Source organism: Mesocricetus auratus, unplaced genomic scaffold (genome assembly GCF_017639785.1).
Source record: "Mesocricetus auratus isolate SY011 unplaced genomic scaffold, BCM_Maur_2.0 Super-Scaffold_6730, whole genome shotgun sequence".
Taxonomy (NCBI): Eukaryota; Metazoa; Chordata; class Mammalia; order Rodentia; family Cricetidae; genus Mesocricetus; species Mesocricetus auratus.
Genome location: NW_024429184.1, coordinates 60,165,242 through 60,178,637, shown reverse-complemented (window position 1 = coordinate 60,178,637; position 13,396 = coordinate 60,165,242). Strand labels below are relative to the sequence as shown.

The 13,396-nt window shown below is 38.1% G+C and overlaps 1 protein-coding gene and 1 non-coding gene across 7 annotated transcripts in view; both read right to left on the bottom strand.

Moving 5' to 3' along the window:
* Nucleotides 1–13,396, bottom strand: part of Stau2 (staufen double-stranded RNA binding protein 2) — a 264,400-nt gene that overhangs the window by 220,557 nt on the left and 30,447 nt on the right. For 2 of the 6 annotated variants that reach the window (XM_040741412.1, XM_040741417.1), the window contains one exon: nt 10,031–10,161. The exons of 3 other annotated variants lie outside the window; for them this stretch is intronic. In XM_040741412.1, the coding sequence (XP_040597346.1) occupies nt 10,031–10,144 (114 nt within the window). In that variant the 5' untranslated portion in view covers nt 10,145–10,161. Of the gene's footprint in view, nt 1–10,030; nt 10,177–13,396 lie in introns of those variants that run through there. One more of the 6 variants, XM_040741413.1, reaches the window with a different exon arrangement.
* LOC121139075 lies at nt 3,986–4,142 on the bottom strand. The gene has a single exon (XR_005875926.1). It is a non-coding gene; the product is annotated as a U1 spliceosomal RNA (small nuclear RNA).

Here is a 13,396-nt window from a genome sequence, read left to right as displayed (position 1 = left end):
ATCATGAGACAAACAATATGGCAACCAGGTGATACTTCAAAAAGGTCAAAGTCATGAAGAAAAAAAAGAATCCAAGGAGACTATTACATGTCAAAAGATATTATAAGGACACAAGAAATGTGATAAGACATAACATGTGATCCTTAATTAGATTCATGATGGAAATTTTAAAAGACAAAAAAATGCATTTACAGAACAGCTGGAGAAATTTGCCCATGGACTATACTATGGCTTAAATGTATCCCCAAAAGTTTATGTGCTGAGAATTTAGACCCCAAAGCAAGCAAGGCTTTAGTCATAGGGGACTAGAGGTCTCACAGGAGCATCATCACTACTGCAGAGTGGTCCTTACAGAGACTGGATTTGTTGTAAGAACAAGTTTACCTCTCGTGCTCTTTGCACCCTCTCATCCACATGGCTCCAACATAAAGAAAGGGGAAAAAAGGTTTTCTCCACACACTGCTTCTTGATCTGACACTCCCAGACTCCAGAATCTAAGCCATATAAATTTCTTGATAAATTACCCAGTCTCCAGCTCAGTTATAGTAGCTGCAAGCAGACTAATAAAGACTATATTAATTAGGATATCTAGAAATGATTGATTCTTGAATCATGACAGCATGTGGACATACATAAAAGGGTATTTAATCTCAGAAGACAGATACATGTAAGTGTTCAAGTATACAAGGTTATAACTGAAATTTACTTTTGAACACTCCAAGAAAAAAGCAAAGGTGCATTCAGAGGAAGCAAGAAATAAAGTAATGTGACATACAATGGCAACAACCTGAGAAATATATGAGGGCCACCCTATGGCTCATTCAGGTATTCTATGTCTTCCATTTTAAAAAAGAGTTGGAAAGCACAGTCATTGAAAATGCACCAGGTGATCTCTATAAATTTCAGGACAGCCTGCTCTACAAAGTGGGTTCCAGAACAGCCAGGGCTACATAGTGAGACCCTGTCTCAAAAAAATGTAATAATAATTAGGGGAGGAGGAGGAAGAAGAGGAGGAAAGCAAAATGTGTACATATTTGTTTAAAGTGATTTTTTCTTTTATTATGACTCTATGTAAAATTTATAAGGCTGGAGATATGTTAAAAAGCTGGCTACTCTTGCAGAGGACTCAGGTTTGGTTCCCAGCACCCACATGGCAGCTTACAACTCTCTCTTAGGCAGGTAGTGGTGGTGGTGCACACCTTTAATCCCAGGATCTGGGAGGCAGAGGCAGGTAGATCTCTGTGACTTCAAGGCCAACCTGGTCTACAGAGCAAGTTCCAGAGCTACCCAGAGAAATCCCAATTAAAAAACAAAACAAACACAACTGTCTCTAACTCCAGTTCCAGGAGATCTGACATCTTCTTCTGACCTCCAAGGGCAACAGGCACTTTCCAACACAACACACTTTCACTGATGTAGGCAAAACACAATAATATGAATTAAAAATAAATCTCAACTTAAAATCTATGCTTAAAACATTATCTTTATTACTTTCAACCTGATTTAAAAATAAAATTCATTAATGATTTGCTCCTTTTCCCATATTTTGTTATTTAACAAAAAACTGTGACACAAAGATAAGTTTAAAGACTTTACACATATATATGTATCTCACATGACATATAACATGTGCTTATATATCACATGTGCATACAATATGTGTTTGTATATGATAGTCACATACATATCTCAAAGGCTTAAAAACAGAGGTACACAAATAATGAATATCAGACCCTGAAATTCTGTCTCCAACATGAACTTTCCTAAACAACACCCATAAGCATCCGATGACCCACTGGGCATCTCCACAAAATAAAGAGGAGTCAAACAAAGCATTATCTTTTCCACTCTATGCTCCTCACCAGTTCATACTCCAGAATTATCCCTCCATTATTCTCCCAATAGGTTCAGTTCAAAAACTCAATAACCTCTTTATCTCTCCTTATATGTCCAGTTACTCAAGAAATCAGCCAAATCAGTGGCATCCATGGAAATAAAGAACAAACTTTGGAAAGCACATATAAGGAACACTGTCCACTTCAGACAAGATATTTGTGCTCCCCTCCTCTCTTTCTCAATATTGGACATGATTGTACCTAGGAGGTCTCTGGGAGACAGATGAAGTCATGGAGATGTGGTCTCCATGAGAAAACTAGTTTTATCAGAGAACCTGAACTGTGTGAGGATATGGCAAAAAGGCTGCATTTTGAATCATGAAAGAGGCTCTGACGAGGAAATTAATTAGTGGTACCCAAATCAAACTACTTACCAGACTCTAGAACAATGAGAAATAGATTTTTCTTGTTTAATCCATCTAATCAATAGTGCTGTTAAAGCAGGCTAAGCAAAAGCAGTTTGGAAAACTCACTAAAGAGGAGCCAGAAAAGGAAATAAAAATCATTTGAAGAAATATGGCTAGAACTCTACTTTGATGCAAGATATAAAATATGTGTGGTGGCTTGAATGAGGACATTCCCATAGGTTCCTATATTTGAATGCTTTGTTCCCAATTGGTGGAACTGTTGGGAAAAATTCTGCAATTTGTGAAAAGGAAAGGACTATAGAATTATCTGTTCCTAAAGGGTAACAAACCAAGACTTATGCAAATGTGATTCAACGAGTAGGCTGGGTTCCATCCCAACCTGACAGCCTCAGCCCTGTGGTTCTGCCTTTAGAGTTACAAAGGACTCAGGAGTAAAGGAACCGTACAATCTTCCTCTAAGGTTAAAGAGAGCTGCAGGGGCCAGGGGTGTGGCTGGGCATTCCCGCAGGGAGAGCAGCTATGAGAAGTAGGGAAGCTGGGAAAGCAAAGCTTGGATGTACTGAGACCCCAAGAGGGAGGAGATGTCAGAGCATGGGACACCTGCAAGGAAACCTGCTAACAGGAAGTGGAACCACCCAGAGAAGTGACAGTCGGCAAAACTGGAAAGAGTGGGAGACCTGGAAACCATGGAAACCCTTTGATGACAGGCACAGAGCTACAGGACTTGGAGTCTGCCCTGCTGGGTTTCTGTCTTGCTCTGGTCCAGTATTTCCTCACTACACCCCACTTCTCCCTTCTGGAATGGTAATGCACATTCTGTGCCAAGGTATGTTGGAAGCATGTAATTTGGTTTTCCCTTTTACGGGGTTACAATTAAAAGACTGCCTTTAGTCTGACAAGAGACTTTGGACTCTGGGTTGTTACGCTGTGTTAAGGTTTTGAAACACTGCGGGGACTTTTGAAGTTGAACTAAATCCATCTTGCATCATGATATGGTTATAAGCCTAGGGAGGCCAAGGAATGGAATATGGGAATGGCTCCATAGGCTCATCGATTTGAATACTTGGTCCCCAGGTGGCAGAACTGTTTGGGAAAAATCAGTTAGTGAGGCTTTATGAGAGGAGGAACGTCGCTGTAGATGGGCTGGGAGATTTCAAACGCCCTTGCGGTTCCCAGTTAGCTCTTTCTCTCTGCACCTTGCTTGTGAATGAGAAGTGAGCTCTCAGCTACTGCTCCAGTGCTCTGCTGCCGCCGCCGCCATGCTCCCCACGATGATCATGGACCCCCAATTAAATGCTTTGTTTGGTAAGGGGCTTTGGGCATGGTGTTTTGTTATAGCAATAGAAAAAGAACGGAAACACTATGTATTCAAGGGTATCAACAAATTCCAAGCAAGACCAACTAAAAGAGACCCATACAATACACACTATAAAAACACTAAACAAATGAACTGTACCTCTCATCAACCAAACATGCAACCTTGGAGAAGGGAAGATTTTGATTTCCAGAGTTATTACCTTACAATATTAAAACTGTCCAGTTCTCAATAAAAACTGTAAAACACACATACACACACATGCACATGTGTGCCTACAGCCAATTCACAGAGAAGAAGGCTAGCAAAAAAAGTCCCTGATAGAGTGAAGGCACTGGAGATACCTAACAAAGACTTAAATTGGCTGTCTTTTATTATTTTATATTATTATTATTTATTATATTTTTAAGGGAAAAGCACAAACGCAGTCCCCTACTACTACAAACTACGCAGTTGAGTTTCCCACATTTGGGGAAATCGCAGGGGTCAGCACCTCTGGAGTGGGATGGGTAAGCCTGGCCCTGGAAAACCACCTCCGTGATCATGGTATTAAAAATTAACTATTGTGCCGGGCGGTGGTGGCGCACGCCTTTAATCCCAGCACTCGGGAGGCAGAGGCAGGCGGATCTCTGTGAGTTCAAGGCCGGACTGGACTGACAGCCTCCAAAAACAATGGATGAAAATGTAGGGAATATTAATTATTAAAAGGTACAAATAGAAATGTGGGAGTGGAAAACAATAAGGAAAATTCTGAATCCTTAGGAAAATTCAACAACATACTTGAATAGGAAAAGAATCAGTGAGTTTGAATATGACACAATTAAGATTACCTAGTCTGAGAACCAGTCTTTATTCTGAGAACGAAGAAGAAAAATGAAGCTGGACATGGTGGCACGTGTCTGTAACTCTAACAGGGAAATGACTGTGAGTTAGAGGCCTTCCCAGTCCACCTGGCAAGTGTGGGGCCAACTGAGGCTTTACAGTAAGATGGAGGAAGAGGGAGGGAAAGGGAAAGGAACCAGAAGAAAGAAGCTGACAAAAACTGAGGAACCTATAACAACATACAAAAATCTCATAGGAAAAGAAAAAGGGAACAAAAACACAAAATTATGGCTAAAACATTTATAACTTTTATGAAAGAACCTATAAATCTAAGAATCTCAACAAAATCCTAAGCAGAATAAACTCAGGGATCTACACTAAAACATAATATATTCAAGGCAGTGACAAACAAATAAAAAATCATGAGAGAAGCAAAATCAGACATGTTGGCACATGCGTTCGATCTCAGCTGGAGGGTGAGGTGGGGGATCACGATGCTAAGGGCAGCCTGGAATATATAACAAGATCCTTTCCCTAAGGTAGGGAAGGTGCAACCAATCAGATAACTGAGATCTTCTAGAAGAGACTGGCAGATTCTCATCAGAAACCATGGCAACTGGACCACTCAACCAGGAATTCTATAGTGAGCAAACCATACTTCAGAAATGAGGAAAGATTTAAAAAATAATCAGAAAACCAAGAAATTCTGTTACTAGTAGCTGACAAGGCATGATGAAAAAAGACCTTCATGCTGAAATGAAAGAACACTAATTGGTAACAGATACAAAAAATATATAAGACTTTTAGTATGGAAAAATACATAAATATGAAAACTAGTGTTACTATACTGTTGCTTTGTAACTCCACTTTGTTTTCTATGATATAGACAAAGGCATAACGTTATAGTTGTTTCTAATTTAAATTTTAAAAAAAGCAAGGTAGACCACTACTTCCCACCAGAATGAATGGGAAGACCATGTGTACCTGGAGATCTTAACTTCTGGCAGTGTCTCAACTCTGACTACAAAACTGAATCATTTCAGAGCCTTAAAATCCTGAGGTGTGGGTCTAACCAAGACCACTTAAACCAGAATTTCTATTTTGCATACAAACATATACATAAAAATTGGCATATCATTCATTAGTTAATATCCCAAGAAAACTATGAGTCGGGACTAGGATTAAATCTTTCTTGGTAATCATTTCTTTCACTAAAATATATTTTATGTGACTGGTAGACATGTGTGAATGGCTGAAGATAATCAGACTTTCCACAAAGAGATCCAAACAGTCAATTAATTAACATAAGTTGAATCCATAAATACCATGCCTCATTCAAGAGCACAGAAATTGATCAAGGACCTCAATATAAGACCTGATGTCTTAAGGCTAAAAGGATGGCTCAGTGGTTAAGAGCACTGGCTGCTCTTCCAGAGGACCTGGGTTTTATTTCCAGCACCTACAAGGAAGCTCACAACCGTCTGTAACTCCAGTTCCAGGCAATCCAATGTCTTCTTCTAGCTTCCATGGGCACCAGGCATATATGTAGTATGCAGACATACATGCAGGCAAAACACCCATATATAAAACTTTTTTAATAGAAAAGGCCCTGATACCCTGAATCTGTTAGAAGAGAAAGTAGGAAATTTACTTCCACTTCTAGGCACAGGAAAAAACTTCTGAGCAAGACCTCCACTGAGCAGGCAGTAAGACCATCCACTGATAAATGGTCCTCACTAAACTAAATAGCTTCTGCACAGCAAAGAACACCATTATTGAGTGAAGAGGCAATCTGCTGAATGGGGAAAAAAAAGAAACACTTTACCAGCTATATATCTGACAGAGGGTTAGTGTCTAGAATATTACAAAGAACTTAAAAACTAATACCAAGAAGACAAACAACCCAATGAAAACTGGGCCATGAACCCTCCAGAGCTGTCAAAAGAAGAAATACAAATAGCTGAGAAGCTTTAAAAAAATGTCAACATCCTTAGCCATCATGGAAATGCAGTTTAAAACACTTTGAGATTTCATCTTCGCCAGTCAGAATGACTAAGATTAACAAATCAACAAGAACAAAGACAACGAGAGCTAATGCAGATGTGGGAAAGGGGATAAAATGCACAGTTGGTAGGAGTGCAAACTGGTATAGCCACTATCAAAATTCCTGCATGGTACACTATGTGTGTACCAGCCACATACTGATTGGATTTAAAGCCTGCTCCACAATTCAAAATTCCTGCATGGTACACTTAAATAGGACCAAAAAAAAAAAAAAAACCATGGCTAACTAGCTCACAGGACCCAGAGGAGCATCTAACTATTATTCTGCTAAATGGACATAGCATTAAGCTACCCCTTAAGTTCTTCCCTTTATATGTATAGTTAAGTATTTTGCTCAACCCACATAAAAGAAGCTTCTTTTTGAAGCAGACAGTGATTAATACAGACACCCACAACAGCACAAGAGACTATAGAGTGCTCAGTTCTAATGGGACATTACATCCTGCCTCCTGTTCTCAAGGTTTGGGAATCAATGAGGAAGAGGGAAGGAAAGACCATTTTAAAAAAAAAAAAAGAAAGAAAAAGAACCACAGGGGAAATCAGAGTCATGCAATGTTTCTTGGTAGCCAGGCCTCCTTTACTGGATATGGACAGTAGGTTTAGAGTAATCTATCTGGCTCTTTTCTCCTGTCTAAACTAGTGCCCTGAACTAAACGTTAACATTCACAAGCCTTAGTTAGCAGAACCAACTCTAACTGCCCAAGTGACATCACGAGTCTGAATGACCCTGACTCCTGCTAAACTCAAACTGCTTCACGGTGAATGATCAAATGAAATGTAAGTTTGAGACATAGAGATCTTTCTGTGAATGACTGGAAACACATCTGCACTGCACTGCAGGCTGTAACTAAAAATGTGGACAGGGCCTTTTCTTTTGCTAGAGATCAAATTGAGGGGATTGTGCTTGCTAGATAGGTACTCTACCATTAAGTTAGCTAGATTCCACAATCCTAGGCCAAGGTCTTAAAAACAAACTTAAAACTTTGCTTATTTCTATAAAAAATGCTTTGGTTGCTTTTTTTGTTGCAGGTAAAATACCCTGGCAAGAGAAACTTAAGAAAGAGCGGGTTTCGGGGCTCACTGTTGTAGAGTACAGTGCATCACGGTAGGGAAGTCCTGTCAGCAGGAGGTTACGGCAGCTAGGGCAGGGGCTCAGTTGGTTTCCTCTTTTTTTTTTCAGACTAGGACACAAACCCTATAGGGTGGGTCTCCCTACTTCAGTTAACCTAATCAACAAAATTCCTTACAAGAATGCCAGAGGCTACCCTAAATGAACAAAACTCTTACAAGTGGCCTAGATGCTTGCCCGCCTCCTAGGTGATTTTTTTCCCCCATTGACAGCACTAACCATCACAAAAGGACAATGGGTATGCTGAATTATTCCAGCATGCCTTACTTAACAGATATCTACTTGTATATGAATACATAAAAATTATTTTCTACTTCAAAGTGTTTTTACTTTTTTTCTTTTTGGTATTTCAAGACCAGGTTTTCTCTGAGTAGCCCTGGCTGTTCTGGAACTTGCTCTGCAGACCAGGATGGTCTCAAACTCAGAGATCCATCTGCCTCTGCCTCCTGAGTGCTCAGTGTTTTTACTTTTAGCTTACAGAGCTTTTTAAAATTTAAAAGTACCACATTCAAATAACAAAAAGTCCCAATATCAAAATAAAAACTGTGAAGCCCTAAAGCATGCCTTTGATTTAAGGACAACAATGATTGGCTAGCTGGATGTAGGTCCAGCACAGCCTAGGCTATGTAGGAAAAGAGGAGGAAAGAAAGGAGAGATAAAAGGAAAGACAGGAAGGACAGATTTTAAAAATTAAAAAAGGAAGAGAAGAAATGGTATAATATGTCCAAGAAAAACCATTAATGAAGTAGAATTAGTAAGCTTGTAACCCCAAGTAAATGGATTAACAGACATATACCATTAATATTCATATAAAACATTTTTAAAATGTTAGGAAAAGATCAACAATAAAATTATCAAATATTCTTCCTTAAATTTGTCTTCCTTAATAAACTTAGAAAAATGAAAAACACTGAGCAACAAGGTTGCTTAAGTAACATTTTCTTTATTATTTTTGTTTTGTTTTTACTTCTTATAGTATTGAGCACTGAACTCAGGGTTTTACATGTGCGAGTCAAGTACACTCACTCAGCTAAACCCCCAGTCCATTTGCTCATTATTTTAAAATCTGCTTAGGGAATAAATTAGATTCCAGTTTTCTAAGCAGTATTTTGCATTTATCCACTCCTTTCAAATTTACATTTAAAAAACAATTACCCATTTTTATTTTGTCTTTGAGGAAAGCTAGCTCATTTATATCTGAACAGAGATAAATCAACAGTTCATGAACTTGTTCATGCATTCATTCACTTAACAAATTCTGAGTACCGACTACATGTACCATTCCAGGCACTGGACAGAGCAATAACGAAATAAAAATAAACTTCTATTCTCAGAGATTTTCTAACTAGAAGAGAAAAAAACAAAATATCTGAAAGTCCTAACCACTACTGAAAAACTGAAGGGGAAGCATGAGTAAGTCAGGAATCCATTTTGGATCCTTCAGTTTGAAGACTCTAGTAGCTATTTAGGTATAGATAGCTGACAGGCAATCAGAGGAGGAAGAAGATGAAGGAGGAGGGAGTAGGAGAAGAGGGGCAGGAGGAGGAGGGGGAGGAGGTAGGAAAGAGCTGGGCTATACAGACCATGACCACACTGCCTTCTCTCCTAACACAGAATGGGGGATGGTGGGAACTCCAATATCGCCCACAATACCTCAGAAAAACTAACAAATGTGATAGGCTGCAGTTTTGCCTATTTTCCTTGCTTTGTCGAAGATAGAAAATATCAAATAACCCAACGGCCATCTGCTTTATAGAACTCTTACAGTACCAGCTGTTTCCATATTATATGCAAATCTATGACTATCAAAATACCCAATATTTAAAATGTGTCAGGGAAAGCCATACACAACTGAAATGTTTTCCAAGAGAGCAGAGCTCAAATATGGATGTACAAGTTGTCGATTTCTTTGTTTTGTATGCAAAATATATGCATATGTAGCTACAAATTTAAACTGCCAGTGTTTAAAAAGAACATCATTGTTAGTAAATGCACAGACAATAATAATACTGGCACAAACAAATTATACTTTCTTTTATAACTATGAACATTAGAATAAAACATCACGATGGAAAAGGTGTATCAATATTTAAGCACTGCAACATCCACTGTCCATCCTACTTCTACCAGCTTGATTTACCAGGAAGAACACTATACTCTATATGTAAGTAAGTGCTGGTGCTGGCATTTATGAGCTCCTAAGCAAGACACATAACATTTCTATAACTGAGATTCTTCAATTACAAAATGTTAGAAACCTTCAAGGTTCTCTTGTGAGCTACTACATCTGAGAGCTTTACAAAATATGGCATATTGCAAACTTGCTTAAGACTCAAGTGTCTTCAGGCCATCCACACACACCCCCAAATAGAGCACAGTTCACAGCTGACAAATGAGTCTGATATCGTTTAGCGCGTCCATCTCTTTATGACCTTACCTTTGAATGAGCAGGCCCGCTTTCACTCAGAAGCTTATACTGGGGTTGGATGCTATGGAAACGGGCTAACTCATTTACCAGACACATTGGAGTTTTCTCTTTGGGGTTTGCCATTTTATCGTGAAGAGAAGCTGTAAATAAAAAGGCTGTAAAGTTTTTGTCAAGAATGACTTTTTAAAATGGAAGAAAATCTAGTGTTGACTCTTTAGACTAAAGTCAGATTGTACAGCTAAATTATTTTCATGAATTTGTATTTAAAACTTTATATCTTGTAATGTCTTTCACCACATGCAATCAAATGTAGCAAATCTTGAACAACAAAGGTTTTTTTTCTTACCTAAGTTTTTCTCTATACACATATAATACCATCACCATACTTAAAGATTATAAAATAGCTTTTAACATATTATCGAACTTTTCCTTTTCTCTCAATAAACTTTTACCGTTATCAGGTCAGTTTCTTGATTCTTATTACTACAAAAGTAAAATTTTGTCTGAACTTGAACTCAATATGCAGACAAAGATGACCAGTGCTGGGATCATAGATAGGAGTATCCCATCCAGTCTCATGGAAGGATCGAACCCAGGGCCTCCTGCATGATAGGCAAACCCTCTACCAACTAAGCTATAGTCCTAGTCCAATTTCTGTCCACATTTTTTTTCAAACAGTCAATGCTGTCTCAAAAACAACAAAAAGGGGTAGGAAAAAAATTAAATGCTTACATCCAACACCATCACTAAAACTGTTAAGCATTTTCTACATTTGCTTTGAACACTGTTTTATAGTTTCCAATATCTTCTTTTAAAAATAAAAAAGCTAACAGTACTTAATTTTCACAAGTTTCTTGAATCTTCTCCAAAGATTACCAAGATGAATTTAGAATGTACTCTTCCAGGTGAATGCAAATACATTCTAGATACATATGTTGTCACAAGGAAGTCTTGATATATTTAGTTTTTAATTCACATTGACAGCATCATAATAAATGGTCTTTTCAAATATTGTTCTCACTCTTTGATATGTTGAAACTTTAACTGGCAATGACTTATATATTATCTTTTAACAAATACAGAATTTCCTCAGTGCTATTATAGATTTTTATTCCCCCCCCATACTGAGACATTTACTATCTGAATTCTTCACTCTCTTAAAAGCCAAATGACTCTCAGAATGACTGTGTCAAATAATCTTCCTGTACTTCAAACTTGAACGTGTGGAATACAGTCACATATCTTAAATTTCATTTACAATTGGATGCTTACATAATGCTATCCCACTAGCGTCTGGACATTTTCTACATTCCTAACTCACTAGTAAAGTTGACTACTTTGTGTTACAGTAACCATGAAGGGTCTCTTCTAGTTCTTATTGATTATATCATATAGTTATCAGTCTTTTTCTATTATGGTTTGTGCATTTGGGGTATTAAGAAATTCTTTCCTAACTTTCAAGATCATAGGCTTAAGCTCATTAACCTGCTGTTTCTCCTATAAAATGAAAGTGTGCACTCTATCCTGCTGCTAGGTGGCATGCGCCTAGAGCCCTGTGGGAGACTGAGGTGAGGCATCTCTTGAGCCCAGGACTTCAGAACCAGTCTGAGCACCACAGGGAGACTCTGTCACAATAAAAATAGTAAATGGAAATAGGATAAAAGAGGAGGAAGGGGTCTACTTAACTCCTAAGACACCACAAGATTAGGAGCTTAAATGCTTGTTGTCATTTACTACAGGACAGTTTCAAAATGCCTTGCTGGTACCAGTCAACTAGTTTATCCCGTGTTTTCCTTTACCCATCTATACATACATCTCACCTTTTTAGTTTTTGCTTCATCTCCCATTTATCAAGGCGAAAAAAAATTCAAGATCTAAGCATAAAATATGCAAGCACATCACTTTCTGCTTAAGTGTTAATAATGTATGGAGAATCCATAAGAGAAAAAAAGCCAACTTAGAAATTCCATCCACAAACGTACACTAAGGTTTGCTGTACAAAACATGTAGAGTTCTTAATGAGTACAAGAATATGGTTTCATTCCTTGTCATTAACACTATGGGTAAGAAATGGTTTCTTAAGAAAGCCACATAAATATTCAATGCAGCACGGGCAACAACAAGAATCTAAGCAAACAAACTGTAGATCTGATACAGCTGCTGGCTGGTCTGAGTAAGTCATTCTAAGTGTCCCATAAACTAAAACAAAACTAGTCATTATTATTTTGGAAGAGTCAAAATAGATAAAAGTTCTGATAGGTTCGGGAAAACCTGCCTTCTATGTAATTCACTATGTATCATGCAAAAGCACACTTTATACCATACATACTCAGTTGAGCTCACTATAGGAAATTTGATGATCTGATACTATGATCAATTTTAGTTCTTTGTTACCATAACATGAAATATTCTAAGCACAAGAAACAGACCAGCTTACTGAATGTTTTTTAAAAGCAAAATCAGGCAGATATGGTGGTGCATGCCTAATATCCTAACAGTCAGGAAGGTTTTCAGCAGGACGATCATGAGTTCAAGACCAACCTGGACTATGTAGCAAGACCCTATCTCAAAAAAATAAAACAATTACCAAAAAAGAAATCAAGTGCTAAAAATAAGAAAGCATTAGTATGGTAAAATGTTGCCCAATCCAAAATAGCATTTACATTAAACACGTAATTTTCATCCTATAATACTACGAATTTACATTATAATGCAAAAAGAAATATTTAAAGCATACCTGTCATAGGATGAACATTTTATAGATGAAAACGTTTAGCTATGTAATTTTTTCTTTCTTATTTATTTATTTTGGTTTTTCTCTGTGTAGCCCTGGCTGTCCTGGAACTCACTCTGTAGAGCAGGCTGGCTTTGAAATCAGAGAGCCATCTGCCTCTGCATCCAGGTGCTGGGATTAAAGGTGCACACCTCCATCACCTGTGTAATTGCTAAATGATGTGGTATGTCCTTCTGTATGCTGTAAATGTGTGTTGCTCTTATTGGTTGATGGATAAGGCTGATTTGGTCAATGGTTAAGCAGAATAGAGCCAGGCAGGAAATCCAAATGGAGCTGTGGAGAGAAAGGCAGAGGCAGGGAGATACCACGTGGCAACCAGGGAGGCAAATATGAGGTTACAAGCCACAAGTCGAAATGGGCTCATTTAATTGTGTGAGCTAGTCAGTAATATGTCTGAGCCATTGGTCAAACAACTATAATTAATATTAGGCATCAGACTGATTATTTAATAAGCGGCTGTGGGGACCAGCGGGCAGGAAGAAACCAGTCCAGTGGCACCAGATGACACAGAGAAAAGCTTCCAACAACATTGTAAATAAAATTTATATTTATACAAACCTTGTTTGGTAATAAAACTTGAT